General features: G+C 31.4%; 1 protein-coding gene across 7 annotated transcripts in view; it reads left to right on the forward strand.

The window, feature by feature from the left end:
* The first annotated feature begins 407 nt into the window (after window positions 1-407).
* Rab3-GEF (Rab3 GDP-GTP exchange factor) overlaps window positions 408-18,622 on the forward strand; it is a 47,628-nt gene continuing 29,413 nt past the window's right edge. For 5 of the 7 annotated variants that reach the window (XR_015837457.1, XM_088259253.1, XM_088259257.1 and 2 more), the window contains exons 1-16: window positions 410-534; window positions 2,857-3,163; window positions 4,792-4,960; window positions 5,416-5,575; window positions 7,828-8,017; window positions 8,592-8,749; window positions 9,538-9,788; window positions 10,462-10,714; window positions 11,898-12,024; window positions 12,991-13,023; window positions 14,559-14,659; window positions 15,305-15,554; window positions 16,357-16,515; window positions 17,136-17,346; window positions 17,431-17,532; window positions 18,331-18,437. Coding sequence is in view for 6 of the 7 variants with exons in the window: in XM_088259253.1 (XP_088115379.1) it covers window positions 3,053-3,163; window positions 4,792-4,960; window positions 5,416-5,575; window positions 7,828-8,017; window positions 8,592-8,749; window positions 9,538-9,788; window positions 10,462-10,714; window positions 11,898-12,024; window positions 12,991-13,023; window positions 14,559-14,659; window positions 15,305-15,554; window positions 16,357-16,515; window positions 17,136-17,346; window positions 17,431-17,532; window positions 18,331-18,437 (2,382 nt within the window). In the remaining variant the exon portion in view is untranslated. Of the gene's footprint in view, window positions 535-2,856; window positions 3,164-4,791; window positions 4,961-5,415; window positions 5,576-7,827; window positions 8,018-8,591; window positions 8,750-9,537; window positions 9,789-10,461; window positions 10,715-11,897; window positions 12,025-12,990; window positions 13,024-14,558; window positions 14,660-15,304; window positions 15,555-16,356; window positions 16,516-17,135; window positions 17,347-17,430; window positions 17,533-18,330; window positions 18,438-18,622 lie in introns of all 7 variants that reach the window. The other 2 variants (XM_088259256.1, XM_088259255.1) reach the window with 2 other exon arrangements.

An 18,622-nucleotide genomic window follows, 5' to 3' on the forward strand; every position in this document is an offset into this window, starting at 1 on the left:
CACAACGGAGGCGGACATTTATATATTAAATATATATTTTAAAATTTAAATTATATTTATTTTAACAATTAACCAAAAGAAACTGATTTTATTGTATTTCTATAAAATATCTATTCTTAAGGGAGACAGTGTGTTTCATGTGACCCCCGTGGCATTGTCCTTCGAGCATTGGAGGTCACCCAAGGTTGGAAGGGAGACGTTTTTTTGACGGGCTCAGTTAGTGTTCCTTTGTACATTTTAAGCGCCCATTTGATATTGTTCGCCATTCTGGACTTCAATCGCTCAATTAAAGACGAAATTTAATTAACGGTCTCTCGGAAAATATCGACAGAAAAGAGCCCACGGCGATATGCGCATGTGCGCGGAAGTAATCGTTGGCTGCCTTCGGTCGTGGAACGAAACAGCCCGCAGAAGTGAAATGGGCGAGAGTGGGGGAGCATTGTACATAGTTTTCTTTGCTAAAAAGCCCCTTCTTTGGCATGTATAGAAATCGTGATCACGTTACATTCTTCAAAAGGATTCGCCAATACCAAGGTAAGAACTTGACATTCTGTATTTTTCATATTGTTAAATATAACTACATTGGCTCGCCAACGAATATAGTAAGAAATATTTTCATACACGGCGTTTTCTGACCGCAAACGGATAGAATATACTGTTTTTTATCGCGGTTTTTTTTATATCTTACCAATAATATGCTTCCAACCAAAAGATACATAAAAAATGGACTAAAATCAGCAAATATGTATATATACAAACTATATATATATATATATATATATATATATATATATATATATATATATATATATATATATATATATATATATATATATATATATATTTATATATATATATATATATATATATATATATATATATATATATATATATATATATATATATATATATAAAGTTTGTAATAGCAACCAGAGGTGTTCATTATAGTTTTAAGGCAATACTGGATAGAAGAATCGGAGTTTTTTTTTTTAATAAACCGGAGCTTAATTCGTAAAACTCTTAAAAATTACGCGATTAACACTATTTTTTAACATCTTAAATGTTAAAGTTATTTTCCCGTTACTTTGAGATATTTTGTCCATTTGGGCGCGTAACGAAATATTTGATAATAAAAAGATTAATATTTCGAAATATTAATTATGTCAATGTATAACGATGTCAATCAGTCTAATAGTCATAATGTTTTATTTGAACCCGTAAAATAATTTTCCCTTCCCACCGGTCGCGATGGTATAACCCCAGAACGTTATCCCAGGAGCTCACAAATACGCTGAAATCCTCGTACGCTATCATCTACGTCTGTATCTACTCGGTACGTATAGCTACCGTTCACCGTACTTTATCGATTGCCGATGTTCAGTCGCACTACAAAACGAGTTTCCCTAGCCGCCTTTTCCCATTATGACGCACTTAGCAAGGACATCCCGGAACCGATTGATATTGTATATGTATTATGACATTTTTGATAAGAATTGAAGTGTTATGTTAAAACTGTCGCGGAACGTTTCGCCATAAAGTCGAACGATAGAGATATCTAAGAAACTGAATTTGATACGTTTTATTCATGGCAAATATAACATTAAAGTTTTTAAACACCAGATATATGTTTTTGAGACTTGCAAGTATATTCTTACCGATTAATGTCTTCACGAGGTTGTAAAATGTTATAGGCGCGTGGCCTTGAGTATTTTTTCAGCGTACCACACCCTTTTTCCTTTAAAAAGAGCGATTAAGTCAGTAGTTATAGCTGAATGAAAGTAGTTATGATAACATGGGGAAGATAATTTAAGGGAATTTGTTATTTTAATACCAGAAATATAATAGATGAAGAGCGTCCAGAGAAACGTAGGTTAACCTGTTGGCTTTTTACCACCTACCCTGCCGGGGGCTTTCTAAATGGGACAGCCTTGGGAAATGTGTCAAGGGCAGGAAAATATTTGGGTCATGTCCTATATGTGCGCGAGTTGTCATAATTCTCAAATCACATAATCTAATTGTATTAATAATCTACTTTGAGATGAAATAAAGAGAACAGTTTTAGCTATCCTGATTTTGATTAATCGGTACTTGTTTGGAAACAGTATTTAATGATTTATAGAAATAAACTTAAAACGAGCTTTGTGAATAAATATAAAATTTAAAACAAAATTTACGAAAAAAAATCGGCTAACAGAATCTCCAAAAGAATAATTTTATACGAATTATACAAGATCATCAATAAAACGAATATTCTGTGATGTCTTAAAACGGTTTTTAGTTTGGTACTAAACGATAACGAACTTAGAACTTTTCCATATGGAATTAGAAATATCTAAAAAAACACAATCTAAAAAAAAGGTCACCGACCTTTTATTTCGAAAATGAATCAACATTTTCATGTTGCGTTTTATTTTTTACAAAAAAAAATCGTGTAATCGTTTTCCCAACTAATGCAAAATTTTATGAATTTATTTTTCATGTTATAAACAATAAGTGTATGTTTGTATCAAAATGTTTTACCAAAATATCTATTACGAGGAGAATTATTATTTAAAAGTTGATTTCTGTTGATGGGATATTATTTTTTCTTAGAATTAAAAAGAAAACAGTAGTCATCTTTTTTTATATTCTCGGAACATTGATGCAAGCACAATAGTCTATTATTTTTTTAAATTAATTTAAAACCTTTTTCCGATTTCTGCGCCACGTTAAAAAACGCATTATCGCTGGGTTTGAAATTCACCCCCTCAAACATCTAATCCTTTAAAATCATACATGATGTAATCGTTTATTTATTCTTAAAAATATATTTACTTAAATTTGTTTATTGTACAATAACTAATGATTTTCTTTCAGATAAAAATGCTTAAATAATGTACATCAGATTCCAAAAACCGTGGTCTCTTTCGATAAAGAAAATTGTATCGCGTGTTTTGCGACGGGGTGAAGACACAAAATGTTCTACAGCATTCAAAGTGCGGTGACATGAATAATATATGCTCATTTTCAAAGACTTTCGTGTATATAAAATAAATTATAATTAATTACCGAAATGGATATCCAAAAGCAATTTTTATGTCCTCGTTTATTGGACTATTTAGCTATAGTAGGAGCAAGACCTTCACAAGGTTCTGCAAAAGGCAATTGCAACCCTCCGGTACAGGTAAATAAATGATTTTTCAATATTTTTTATTATAAGGGCCTGGATTTTGTGTACAAAAGTGGTTATATCCACTGCTGTGTCATTAAATAATACAAAATGCTTGTAATATTTATTTTTTGGTTTTTGTAATTAGTTTCTTTTATTAGAAGGTATCCACTTTTTTGTACGAAAATTAACATACATAATCCGAATTCACAAATCTTTTTAAGATGAATATTTTTTTTTTAAATCCATAAAGGTAATGATAATTATAATTGATTAAAATATATCATACCGCTTACTCCTTTCAAGAACGTCATAAATCAAATAACTTGATTTTTCAGGAGAACGTTTTTAGAGTTTAAAAATAGAATACAATGTATTAAGTAAATACCAAGCCACTTATTGAACTTTTTACTGTGCAACAGATCTTTTTAGGTAAAATCTGAATGTTTTTTTCTCCCTTTGAAAAATATTTAGGATATTTAATAAAATAACTAAACAATACATTTTCTTCAAAATGCAAAAACAACACTTTCTGCCCTGTAGCGGGTAAATAATAAGTCAAAAATATGCCGCTTTGCTGGGATATAGTACATTTTCTCGGCATTCCGAAAACATGCACAACTGAACATTGACGATTTTTAATTTATGACGTTCTTGAAAGGAGTGAGCGATATATGGAAAGAAATGTTATTTATTGAATTAAATTTAAATATTCAAATCATTTATATCAATCTACAACGCTACGTTTTTTTACGATGAATCCGGACCATTTTATTTTAATTATATTTTTATTTCTATAAATTGTACTAAACTTTAGTATGTAAGTATTTCGGCTCAACACAGGCTATGCCTATAGACCCAAAATATAGATAAATAATATATACATGTATTTTTAGAAACAAATTATATAAATAAGATTTTTTTGTTGTTAAAAAACATGTCATATAATACTGTACGTATTATGCTTAAATCATTTAGCTGTAGTTTAAAAAAAGTACAGCTAAATCAATACCCAATTTTGTTTAAATGTCATCTTTTCCATATAAAATATGCTTTCGCTAACGAATTCTATATTTAGGATTCACTTTTTGTGCACAATCTGAAAAAATGAGATTATGTTAATCCATCAGTAGGTTTAACCTGTCCGGGAGTATGGACGTAAATAAACGTCAGTGGGAATTTTCATTAAAGGAGTATCGACGTTAATGAACGTCGAAGTCCGTCTGTCAGTTAGTATGATGTAACTTGTATGGCAATGACATCTGTGGATATTTGTGTTTAATTTTGTTTAATCGAAAAATATTTTAAAAAGGTGTTTTTTTAAAAATTATTTAAACATAATTTCTATCTTCAAAATGCATACATCGATTAAATGAAGAATTTTTCTACGTAAAAAGAACCCACTCCCCAGACAAAGTCGGACATCAATTTTTGTACTCCCAGAAAGGTTAATTATTTTCAATGACAAAAAAACTGCGGGGCGTCTAACTAATGACAACTTAAGACAGAGACATCCATTTTATACAAGCCTAAAAACAAAATAGCATTAAGTCATTATTATTATAGATTACCGTTGCTTTAGTTTAGGATAAAGAGTTATTTACTTATCTCCAAAATAATCTAATTATATTTCAATTACACAGGCGCCAGAGTTATTAAGACGTTATCCTCCGACGGATCATTCTGATTTCGGTCTCCCTCTGGATATGGTTTATTTTTGCCAACCGGAAGGGTGTGTTTCGGTTGGTCCAAAACGAACAGCTTTACGAGAAGCGTCGTCATTTGTTTTCACGTTAACAGATAAGGATTCAGGTATGAAGAAAACCATATTTGTAATTTGTAAATATGTATTTGAGATGTCACTTAGATATCCGGCTTACTCCATTTTGAACTTTAAAAAATCTAAAAATATTTCACACAATATTGTAGAATCCAATGTGTTGTATTTTTAAAAAATAACTAAATTCAGGTGAAAATAGTTTTGACAAGTTTTGATCAGTTATTCACAGTTTCGCAGTGCAAATTTAAACTAGAATTAGTTATTTTTGCATTTAAACACCTCATTTTAAGTCTACATTATGAGAGTAATATGTGTAATTTATCTGTTTTTTTTTAAATAGAAAATATTGATAATGTAAACTTATATAAATAATTAAAAGACGAAAAAACTCCATTCTTTTCATCGTCATTGTGTGACCTAAAATAACAGATGGAATCATAATCAAGTAGTTGTAACTAATTACCATATAAACACGTTATCATTGCAGGGAAAACGAGATATGGCATATGTGTAAATTTTTATCGGCCCATTGAAAAGGCTGGCGGCAATATTGGTGTCGGAACGCACAGAGGAGATAAGTCATCTACATTTCGGAGGGAATCATGGCGAAAAAGTATGGAAAAGAGTTCCGATTCAGCATTTTCAAGGTGAGAAAATAAATGGTAAAAAAGATAAAATAAGCTTCAACATAAACTAGGCAGCTGTTTATATATACAAGACGTTAAAACTCCAACAAAATCTTGGATTGGTTTCTATTGACAGAATTCGACATCTTTTCAAAATATCTCAAATAAAAAAAACGCGGTTTGAATGATTTAAAAGTAACAAATAATTGTTTGGTAAAGGATGGATAATGTTTCATTGCGTAATGTGGTGAAATATTATTTATTTAGTTAAGTAGGTACCTGATTCTTCTTCTATTATGGCTATTTACCCTTTAATAGTATGTAGCCTACATTCAGTTATTTTTAATTTTTTACATTTATTTTTAAAATATTAGTATTCCATATCTACTCCATATTTAAATTAATGTTTGTTGGATAATTTAGTTATTTTACACAAATAATAAACCTTTACATTAAAATTAATTTGAAGAATTTTTTTATAATTTATACACTTGAGAAACTGGAGTTACTCCCCCTCTTTATGGAATGTTGCCAGTTAAAAAAAAGAATTTCTGTAGCATCGTTTAGTTGGTACAACGAAATAATATCGACATTGACAGATTCAAATTTCGAATTTTGACGTCAACAGTCGATAGTACATTATACTAACTAACTACCTATCACGCCGCTTCTCCGCAGGGGTAAGCAGAGAGAATATAACGCTACACCGCTCTGTCTTTGCAAACATTCTCCGCCTCTTCCACATTCATGCATCTCCTCATACATACCCGCCGATTATTTCGACTCCTAACCTGACCGCCTTCAAGTATTTGGCATACCTAATCGTGCCAAGTTTTTCTCGGTCTTTCTCTGCTCCTTTTTACATTTAAATTCGCCTAATAAATTTGTTTCACCTTTTCCACATGTCCAAACCATCTCAACGCACCTTTCTTAATTTTATCGATAAAGCTTATCTCAGCTTTGCATTCCTTCCTTATTTCACTATTCGAACATCTATCAAACATAGTTTTGTCACACACTCTTCTGAGAGATCGCATTTCGACTGCATTCAGTCTACTGTCATCCTTCTATTGCCAACTCCATGCTTCACTTCCATACATTAGGATTGAAACCAGTTGTGTACTACCAGTTTATCTTTCGGGGAAAGGTTAGATTATAAATTAGGTAAATATTGTATAATTATGAATTAGGTACATAAAAATGCCTTGTAAGTTACGGAAGCTTATTAACTTCTGTAACTATCAGTAACTACTTCTGTAGCTTATTCTCTATATGCAAACCTTCAGCTTGCGAACATTTAAATATGTGAATGTTCATGTTTTACTTTACCTTTTATCCCCTCATCCTTGCACGTACGTGATACACACAGTTTTTCTTCACCATTCCACGCTAACCCGTATGACCTACGCGTTACGAGAAAAGATATCTGTTCCAAAAATATTTAATGCGTACCAGATACGCTGACAAATTTTTGTCAGGTTTCATACCTGACAATATTTTGTGACTACAAACATTGTGATTTTTTTTCCTGTTTATAAAAAATATGCCTGAAAATAACCCGAGAGTAGGGTGGTTAATGTTTAACAGTATTCATAACATAAATGGGGATTTATTTCATTGGCTTTATCATTATCAATCTAACTATTTAAAAAAAACATTTTTAATGTACAAGTTGGATAATTCCCTAACAAATAAAATAATGTTCAATGCTGCAAATTCATTTAAATAAAAGCCAAATTTGTTTCCCCTTCACACATTGAAAACTATATTTTATTGCTACAAAATGAACGACCAAAATCTGATGCGAGCGTCGAATGTTAGAGATCTGGGCGTTAGGTTTATGAGCACCCTGACATTTCACGATCACATAGAGGCGGTCAGTGGTAATGCATTGAAAATGCTAGGATTTGTTCTGCGTACTGCCAGGGTTTTCGAAAATACCCGCGTGCTAAGAACTCTTTATAACTCCTTGGTGCGAAGTAGACTCGAGAGTGGCTCGATGATTTGGGGGCCACACGAGCTAAGTAGGTACTCTCTTATGGTAGTGAAAGTCCAAAAGAAGTTTGTAAGGTATCTCTACATGAGAGAGTATGGCTATTATCCTTGGCTCTACCCGACCGAGTTTCCCCAGAGTATGCTTGACTATAAAGCTTTAAATTTTAGTTTGTAATGTGTATGTTAATTATAAATAAATAAATTGAATTGCAATCGTAAATTAAATTTTGTATGTTTAGTAACTTTCTCTGATCGGATTAAATTTGTTTATGTTTTAGTGACTATAGAAGTAGCAATGTGGCGCCTAGCGATTCTGACCGAGAGTGTTTTAGCGGTCCGGGGCGGAGAGGGTCTGATACCCCCGGACACCTTATATCCGGGGCGCCAAGAGTGGGAATCACTCCGGCCCCCGATTCAGAAAGTGGAGGTAGCCATTCGCCCAGCCCAAGAGCATCCAGAAAACGGCAGGTTGGTGGCTTTTCACACCCCCCACTACCAAAAAATACTCTTTCTAAATAAAATAATCCTATAATTTATATTTGAAGCAATAACTTTGTGATTTTTCATTTTAAAATTAAATTATAACTTTGTTTTTAAATCACTATAAATATTTAAAATACACCTTAATTATAATGTCCACCAGTTTCGAAGCTAACAGCTTCTTTTTCAAGACTGATTAATACTTAAATATTTATAGTATTAATTAGTGTTGAAAAAGAAGCTGTTAGCTTGGAAACTGGTAGACATTATAATTAAGTTATAATAAAATATTTATAGTGATTTTAAAAATTAAAACAAGTATTTGTGTTTTATATTATTTACAAAAATACTTAAATTTCATTCTATTTCTGTGAGCCTAAGCAGGCTCATTATTATAAATAGGTATCAAATTATGGTAGAATGGGTTCGAACCGAGAAACTTAGACTCAAGAGTCCGAGACACTAACCACGGGTCTACAACCCGACACAAATTATATTTTAATTATAAAAAAAATCCTGCTTGTAAGAGATGATTAATATGTTTTATTGTTTTATTTTTCAGAGAATTCGAAATCACTCTCTAACATCGCTTTGCCTTTTATCTCATCACCCATTTTTTTCAATTTTTCGTGAGTGCCTTTTCATATTAAAAAAGTTGATAGATGCTTGTAATGAATCATCGAGTCCTAAAAGAGTGGGTGCATCAAAACAGACAGGAAGGTAAATATTATCAATTTAATATGAACTTTATTTATTTGGTTATAGTTGTTAATATTCAATATGTCATCTGCATCCCATTAAATTAAAATGATTTTTAACATTCGACACCTATAGCTTGCTCACCATTCACACATTTTAATGGCATATCCATTGGGTTGTTGTAAATGGAATTTCTAGCCAGTTAGTTAGATGCCAATACACACATTGGCTTAGTGGACTAGCATCACAATTGGAATTGTATAAATGTTCTTTATGAGTTACTGGATTATGAGTGAATGTGTAACTTAGATTTACACTTGGAGCGCATAATTCATCACGTTATGTAATTGATTGTTAAGTTAATGATGCATTATCTGATAGAGTACAGACAAGGGATGATTAATAATGCTGTTATCGTCTTTGCCTGATTTGCCCGTACTACATACTGGCAAAAAAGGGGCCTATTTGGATTTGCCCGTACTACATACTGGCAAAAAGGGGCCTATTTGGATTTGCCCGTACCTGGTATGGGCACCCCGGTAACAAAATGGCTCAACCTTATTCTCCCGTATTATTTTATGAGATATTTGAATGCATTCTCGAAGGGTGACTTTATATGTTTGGACTAAAGTGGAATCTATCGCCCAATATCAGCATTATTTAGTATATTTCCCACATATCTTAATATCATATATTTTAAATAAAAAATCTGCCACTTTTCCAAATAAAATCTTCATTAAAACTCATCAATCAAAGGGTTAAAACATTATCTTTTTATAATGATATAAAATTGATGATTTGATTTCCAGGGACACAGTTTGGTCAGTGTTGACAGGCCAGTCGTATGATAATACTCCGAGCATTGTAATTCATGACGTAAGAGAAATAGAGACATGGATATTGAGACTTTTGTCTGCGCCGGTTCCCATTCCTGGGAAGACAAGAATTGAAGTAGAAGTATTGTCTCCAACTGTCCATGATCCATTGACCTTTGCATTACCTGATCATACACGATTCTCCTTAGTTGATTTCCCATTGCATTTACCTCTGGAATTATTAGGTAAGGATTTCAAAATTCACTCGTTTAATTTATATTTTGCTCAAAACACAAATTTATCAGCAATATTAAATGACCATATCACTAATTTTTCATTATAAAGAAATTGTACAAGAAATTGTAAAAAAAATGGAAGGAATTATTTTTTGACAGGAAAAATATTTTTGCAATTTTTATCATTTTTATAATTTTTTTATCCTATTTTGAACATACAAGGATAATAAGAATAATTAATGGGTGTTTGTAAAAATAGGTGTATATTTCAGTTCTTTTTAATCACAATGTATTAATATTTGTATTAATACATTATTTTAATGTGTTTCATCGTAACAAGGATCAAAATACTGTTAAACTATTTACATATAATATTATGTTTTTATCTTTTACTTATGTGTATTGTATATTAAATGTTGGTGGGCAGTAAATAATTACAAAATTACCCTGGACTGGTACTTGAAGCGGAGGGCTGATCACCTTTCCTTCATGTGTAAATGATCAAGATAACACTCCGTTTATATATATATATATATATATATATATATATGATGCAGTGCCCTATGCACCATTGAGTGCTGATAAGGGTTAATTTTTTTATTGTAATCAAATAATTGACGCCTTGTAATTATTTAGAATAAAACTGTATGTTTAATGTGTTTTATAATTTTTTTATTTCTAGGAGTGGAGACATGTCTGAAAGTACTTACATTGATCCTCTTAGAAAATAAATTGGTTCTCCAGTCCCGTGATTATAATGCTCTTTCTATGTCAGTAATGGCATTTGTGACAATGATCTATCCTTTGGAGTACATGTTCCCCGTGATACCTCTTCTTCCCACTTGCATGAGCTGTGCCGAACAACTTCTACTCGCTCCGACACCATTTGTTATCGGGATCCCCGCTAGTTTCTTGATGTACAAAAAGAACTTTAGGTGAGAATAATGCCTTTTTATTTGATTGAATTTCTATTCTCTAGAAAACGAGAACTATTTATTCCAAACCATGAAGTAAGATGTGCAAACCTCTATGTTTCATATTGACGGCCCCTACGTAAAGTACTGTCTGCAAATCTGTTACTTTACAGGAGATAGCTTAGAAGATTTTTTCAACGTATTTTTTTTTTATTAATTAACGGTTTTATCTGAAATTCTAAACTAGTATTACACATTCAAAAACACGATAAAATCATGTAGTTAATCGTTTTAAAACTTTATGCATTGTCAAAATTAAGTAGTTAGCGTTTTAGTAGTTCAGTTTATTTAAAAAATTCGATGTAGATAGCGTCTTACACGCCTGAAAACTAGGCGTAACTTATTTTATAATTTTTTTTTGTTTTATTTATATTTGTAGATAACGGTCAGTTGATAACGTACACTAAATATCTCAAAATTGACAAAAATGTAGTTAGAGCACTTTACGTAGGGCACGTCGATATGACAGTTAATCATATGATAGAGTATATTAAATATTATGCAATATGCTGTTTAATGTTTTGTTATTTTAGGTTTAAATTTGTCTTTACCTGCTAGCTGTGTGGGTGTTCAGTTTTTATTTTCTTTATTTTTATATTTACATCGGAACTTTGACACTTCATATAAAATGCTGTTTTTATTTATTTAAACTTCATGTACAGAAAGTAAATAAGTACATCAGCGTGCTTATTGCTAAAAAGCAAAATCTTCCAAAAAACCAAAAACAGACTAGTGATATTAGTCAAAACGTTTGATACCTTGTATAGGTGCTTGCAATCAAAGGGTAGATAATACTTGAACATTAAAAAAAAAACAAACAAAAATTACAAATTGATGATAATAAGGAAGGTAAAGGATAAAGGGAGTTTAGGCAAGGAGAAAGAGGGAAAAAATAAGGGATGAGGTTTGATGGACAGTTAGGTTTCTAATGATAGATAGTAATGTCTCAGACGTTTCTTAAAACCAACACACATTGTTATTGTCTGAATACAGCAAAATAATTATAATTTTTAAGCATATCTTTACTATTTTTAAAAATATCTTTACTTTCCAGTTTTGTTTATATTAATTTGGGTAAATCAAGTATGGATCTGCCGTTCAAAATTATATTAAATATATCTTATATTTAAATTTACTACTTTAGATTACCGGATGATATTTGGCTCATTGATTTGGACTCAAATAAACTGACTCCACCAACTGGGAATGACCAAGACTTGCCAACTTTACCAGAACCAGAAGGAACCATTTTGAAAAATCATCTAAAACAGGTAAATTTGTCTGATATGACATTAAAGCACCCCAAATTTCTATCACAATATTTTTATGTCAATTTTCCTAAAGAAAAAAAAAATATTATTCTATTTCAAAATTTTAAATTTGAGTAGTTAGAAACTTTAAATACTATCTATTTTATAATACAATAATATTTTATGATTATCGCACATAATTTTACTAATTGGGCACTTTATTATTTATCAATGTGAATTATTAACCCTAATCTGACTGTTTAAAACAAATTTAAAAAGAAAATAGGACGTAAGAAAATATATGAGTATTTAAAATATCGCTCACTCCTTTCAAGAACGTCATAAATCAAAAAACATTTATTTTCAGGAGAACGTTTTTAAAGTATAAAAATATAATACAATGTATTAAAAATAAATATCAAGTCACTTATTGAACTTTTTAATGTGCACCATATCTTTTTAGGTTAAACCTGAAGGTTTTTTTCTCCATTTGAAAAATATTTAGTATATTTAAAAAAATAATTAAAACATATCTTCTTCAAAATGCAAAAACAACACTTTCTGCCCTGTAGCGGGTAAATATTATGTTAAAAATATACCGCTTTTGCTGGGATATAGTACATTTTCTGGGCATTCCGAAAACATGTACCACTGAAAATTGACGATTTTTGATTTATGACGTTCTTGAAAGGAGTGAGCGATATGTAAAATGTTCATTTTAAAAATATATATTTAAGGGACATTAAATATGAGTGAAGATAAAGTTATAATAACGAAAAAAGGAATGAAATATAATATGTCTACTTTCTTGTGTATTAGATCTTCATGTGTAATTGAATTAAAATGATTTGCTTGCATGTCTTGATGCACTAAAATAACATGTGAATTTAAATGGTTTTCGAGATACGGGTTAGGTTCACAAAATTTCTGTGTTTTACTCTCTTGCACTGTAAGTTTAACAAAACATTTTCTCTCTTTTAAATTTAGGCAATGCAATTGATGGACCAGGTTGGCTCGACAGTAATTATCCCTTTTTGTTTTTATTTGAATGATTTAAAAATAATTACTTTATTTAACTAATTTATATTATTTATATCATATAAGTGATATTGTTATTTTCAAGTAAGCATGTATTATAATAGACCATGCCTGTTAGACTTGTAATTAAAACAAAAACAGCAATCTACTTTTGCCAGTGCTTTCTGTATAAAATATAAGCCTCACCATAAGTTTATCAATGTTTCATCAACCAATATTATTTTTTTACAAAAATGGAATTTAAATTGCTATTAAGAAAAAAATGAGATTATAAAATTCTTCACCAAAATTTTTCCTGTTGAATTATATTTTCAAATCATACCCAAACTTGTGTAATGATCCATTATTATTTTATAGAAGGCACTGGTTATGTTAATATCTTTTTAGATAATAATTATTTTTATAGATCAATACTGCAAATCAAATCCAAAAAAATTGTTATTTACTGAGATCAATTTAACCGGGAAGATGTTTAAAACATTCCAAAGAGATTAGTTAACTGAGATTTTGTTTCACCATTTATCCCTCTAAATTGAGAATCTTCTGTTTAGTATGTAGTATGTAACTAATATGTATTTCTTACTTAGTGTGTTGGTTCTTGTTTGCAGAATTATATCCAAACGATACAATATTATAGACTTTATGAAAAATGTTGCTAGACAAATTAGATATTTTTTAGGAGGATGATAAAACGTAATGTGCTTTTATACAGTTCACACACACAAGAAACAATTCACTTGTGTCCCGCGTTGTGTAATTTTTTAGTTTATTTTTATAAATTATTTATCATGATTGGTGACTCTTTCTTTGACATTTTTAAATTCCCCAATGAAATGGGCAAATTAAAATCCTGTCTGTTTCACGGATTATTAGATAGGTTAGTTTGAATAAAAACATAACATAATAAATTATCATGTTGGTATGTAATGGAGCATGTCACATAGAAGGGTTTCCATTGACAATAATATTTTATATAATATTTGGTTACTTGTACTGCATAAATTTAAAGTCTGCGATAAATTTAAGTAATAAAAAGGAAACTTTCTATGGAATGTTAGTAGTATCAATGAAATAGAGTGAAACCCATATTTTACGTTTTTTGGAACCTTATTGGAGGAAAAATTCAAACGTTAAAAAAATACAACATTTAAAATTTTATTTGAAAAAAACTTGTAGATTAGTTTGTTGTTTATTTGTGTAATTCTTTTTCAATCTTGTATAAACATTTCAAAGTTATATTTTGAATGCCACCAATGCTTGAAAAATATGTTTTGAGACCCTCAATCTACTTTATTGTGATCTATCCATCCAGTCGATTCAGAATGCGGAACTCATATATTTTATATATATTTGATGTAAATCGCAGAAAAAAATGTAACAGAGGGTATTAAATGTACAAAAATATATCGGGACTGAAATCATTACACGTAGTTGGCGGCAAATGTTCAATTCGGGTACGTAAAATCCGGGTTTCACTGTAGTATGTTATGCCATATCAATATTGAACATGTTACCAGGCACTCAGCAATATGAATACCAATGGTGGAAATCAGCCTCCTCCGGGTGCCGCTACTCTTCTGCCATCCAGGAGGGATAATGTTGGAGGAGCGACACTCACGTAATATATTTTTATTTTAAATTCTGTGTTAATAGTTTTTTAACCTCCTGTGTAATATTTTGTTAAAAATTGAAAATATTATATTTTTATTATTTCTATTTTACTTGTTAATCCTTACAACAGGTTGTCTCAGTCTAAAAACGGAGATGTGATTTATTTTTACTTCAACATCCCCAATTATTATTATCGACATTTTGATAATGTCTTGCTGATAATTTAGAAGTCAAGTATGTTCATTAGGACTGCCTGGTGGTAGAATTTCAAACTAATAGAAAAAAATATGATGGAATATTCAACTGCCCACATCTTGGATCCAACTGGTATTATGGGATGAAAATACACAAATTGACTTATAAATTAAAACAAAAAAAAATTCAGTGTTCGATTTGTAACTTTTTAACAGATACAATATGAAGTTTCACAAATAATAGCTACCTGTTATAACACTCCAAATGGGACCCTTAAAATAATTTTATTTTTGTTGTTTGTGCTTTACATTTTTTAATTGTTTTATGTTTGAATTCATAAATTTTTAATTGAATATCAATCATGAAATTTAAAATTATTATTTCATTGTAATTTCTTGTTAAAATATTGAATCTAGCCTATTAAAATTAAGGTAAATATTTTTTTTCAAATTTTCAGTGTCCAAAGCGCCCGGCATTACAGCTCGGCTGATTCTTCAGCCAATACGTCCCCGTCCCACCGTTCAAGCGTCGATCACAAACCTTCTATTCCGGGACCTTCCGGAGGCCAGCGCCAATCTGTATCCGGACCCTCTACTCCAGCTGCAGGACGTCTATCTATATCTCAGGGCCAAGGGTTCACCGGATTCAACCCTCTTATCTACGGGAATGATGTGGATTCTGTAGATGTAGCCACTCGGGTAGCCATGGTGAGTAGCTTGCCCTCATTTCTGGATAGTAATGTTATGTTTGACAGACCAAATAAAGGAGTTCGCAGAACGTTGTCTTCAACTTGGCCTAGGACCAAAAGGGATAGTAATTGTGCACAGAATATCAGACATTTTAATAGGTCATGAAGTTCAGGATTAAGCAATGATAACGGGGAAGAAAAAAATATAATAAAGCATTAAAAATTGGTACCCTTTGGGCACTTGTCCTCTACCCGGAATTCCGTGTAATTTTACCGTCCGGCACGTCAGTTAGCGTTTTAAAATGACGATTGGCTTGGATTGGCTTGTTTTTTGTCCATATTTCTTCGGATCAGTGCTCTTGATCGGTGTGTAAACACGTTGCGCGTAAATTCGATCACGCTAAACTGTCGTAGTCGTTTTAATTTTTTCAAAACCGGACTGCCGGTCGGTGAAATCCTGTGTAGTGGACTAACGTCCTTTGTATGATTTTCCACCATCTGCAAGAAGTGTGCTTCATTGATCTTTGTGTTGTTATTACTTTTCATACCTTCCTTTCTCATCCTTTTTAATAAAATGCAAGTCTTTAATGTCGACGAATCGAGGGACATTCCATTAAATACATGAATTGACAATCATGGCAATTTTTGCTTCACCTGCACCCATTTTAAACTCAGCAACTCAGTGCTACAGCAAAACCAATTTCTCAAGTTTTTAATCCATGTCATATGTTTTCTTCATATGCTGCATTTACCTTCCACTTTGCCAAGTAATATAATACGTAAAAGTATAAAGTCATATGTGGTTTTCTTTTTCTTTTTAGGTTCGATTCTTCAACTCTCAAAACTTACTGGCAAACTTTACGGAACACACTCGAACTCTCAGGTTATATCCTAGGCCTGTGGTCGCCTTTCAAATAAATAGCTTTTTGAGATCAAGACCGAGAACAACACATTTTCTGAACAAATTTTCGAGAACTCAGGTAATCTATTTATCATTAAAAAATACAATTTATATTCTAAAGCTTAAAAAAAACCTTTTCAATGAATGTGAACTGTTGTGTTAGCCATAAAACTTTTATATTATTTTGAGAAATAAAAAGACTTTGTTTTTTGATCCACTCACATTTGAATGTGAGTGGAAGTCTTTATATTCCTCAAAATAATATATCACTATGATCCACAAAGTTAATGCTTTCCATATTCAAAATATAATATAATTTTTAATTATTCCAATGTTTTGAGCGTGTCCAAATCTTTGTTCACGAATTCTGGGTTTATCTACACGTAGGAGTTATTTGTATCAAATCTAACATACACCTCATTAAAGTATCTGTAAATTAAAAATACCTATTAAACTCAACTATAGATGGTCCCGAAGAAAAAGCATGCGCAAGAAGGTGTCAATTGAACCATAAATATGACTTCCGAAATTTGAGTAGGTAATGTGGTTGTTAATCATGGGTAGAGTGGTGAATTTTACACATTTATAAAGTGATCATTTGAACCAGCCTTTGACACGTTGTAAGCCCTGTAAACAACCAGAGTTCCATATTCATCTTCATCTATGTTGAGATATCAATTAAAGTATTCTATTTTTCAGGCGGTTGAATTTTTGGCTGAGTGGTCACTGACCCCTAGCAATGTGGCCTTCCTGAGGGTTCACACCGGAGTGTTTGATCCCCACCAAATAGGGGATAAGCCCAAGTGGTTTGCCAACACCTTAGAGCCCATTCGTTTCCCGGTGTGGGATGACGGCAGCTCTCTCAATGGGGCTCTAAGATGTCTCCAAAGACAAGAACATCAGCCCACTGGTACCTACATTAAGTGACAATCTTCTTCTAATCTTCTCATGTATACTTTGTGAAGTTGGACTAATAGTGTACTTGGTTTTTCAGATGAAAGTGGTTCGGATTCAGAAGGAGGTGAAAGTACAAGTTCTTCGTATTCTTCTTTGAGTGACTTTGTATCGGAAATGGCTTCTTCTGATATTTCTCCAAGTAATAAATAATTATATATAATATATTGCTTTAAAATATCGTCCTCGTTCAGGCAAAAGTAACCAATCGACAAACTCAATGTACCTACTAATATTTTTTTTGTTCATTGCACACAGCAATGAAAATTGTAGATTAATATTACAAATTTACTGTTAACTTTACTACATAGTGGATTTATAAAAATGATAGACACAGTATTTCAAATGTTAAATTTTTTAAAACTTCTATTATATTTGAGACAATAGGTTTGTAATCTTTTTGTGGACCGAGATATAAAAAGGTAATACAAAATCACATAATATTTTTGCATACATAAGCTATGGAACATTAATACTACTGGATGTGTTTTGCTACTGGTAATGTGTACAGTATGTTGTCAAACGGAGTATGTTTTTCCACAGTTAACTAGATAGCAATGTTACTATCTAGTTGACTGTGCAATCATTTTAACCCCTAGTTCTGCACAATATTCTCAATAAAAAGCACCAGAACATCTCAACAGAAATTAAAGTGAAAATAATAGAACTTAGGCCAACATTTTAAATTTATGTTTAGCTTGGTATTTATCAAGTAAAACATAAATTAAAAATGGATAGATTTTTCCACAAAATGACTGCCGAATCAATAGAGCTCTTTGCGTGCCTCTTCCAAATACCTACATATTACATTCTCATTCGTAGTTTTGACTTATTGACTGAGAAAGCTAATCAAAGTGTTTGTTTGCATCGATTTTTGCTTGAATGGGGACATGTTGTAGAGTGAAAATGGTGGCATATTTTGATTTTTATTTAATTTTAGGTTTTCTAGCTGGTGGTCAAGTACATCATGGACTTGGTGAAGTGTATGGCGCAGTGGTTCAATCCCTGATTCCGATGACGTTGTCATCTTCACTGGATCCTAAAACGGTTAGTCGACCATCAAGATTGAATATAAAGTTTGAATGTTTGTCCTATAGTAAATGGTAGGCTCCTTAATATTTTGGATAAGAGTGGTGGTACTCAGAGTCTATGTAAGTTGTGAGAGAAATCTCTAATTTTTCCTTTTCCTGTTAATATTTGTTATAAATAAACTAACAGAAGTGGCGGATTTA

The sequence above is a fragment of the Brachycentrus maculatus genome, unplaced genomic scaffold (genome assembly GCF_059751285.1).
Source record: "Brachycentrus maculatus isolate JH-2025_06_01 unplaced genomic scaffold, ASM5975128v1 h1tg000115l, whole genome shotgun sequence".
Classification (NCBI taxonomy): Eukaryota; Metazoa; Arthropoda; class Insecta; order Trichoptera; family Brachycentridae; genus Brachycentrus; species Brachycentrus maculatus.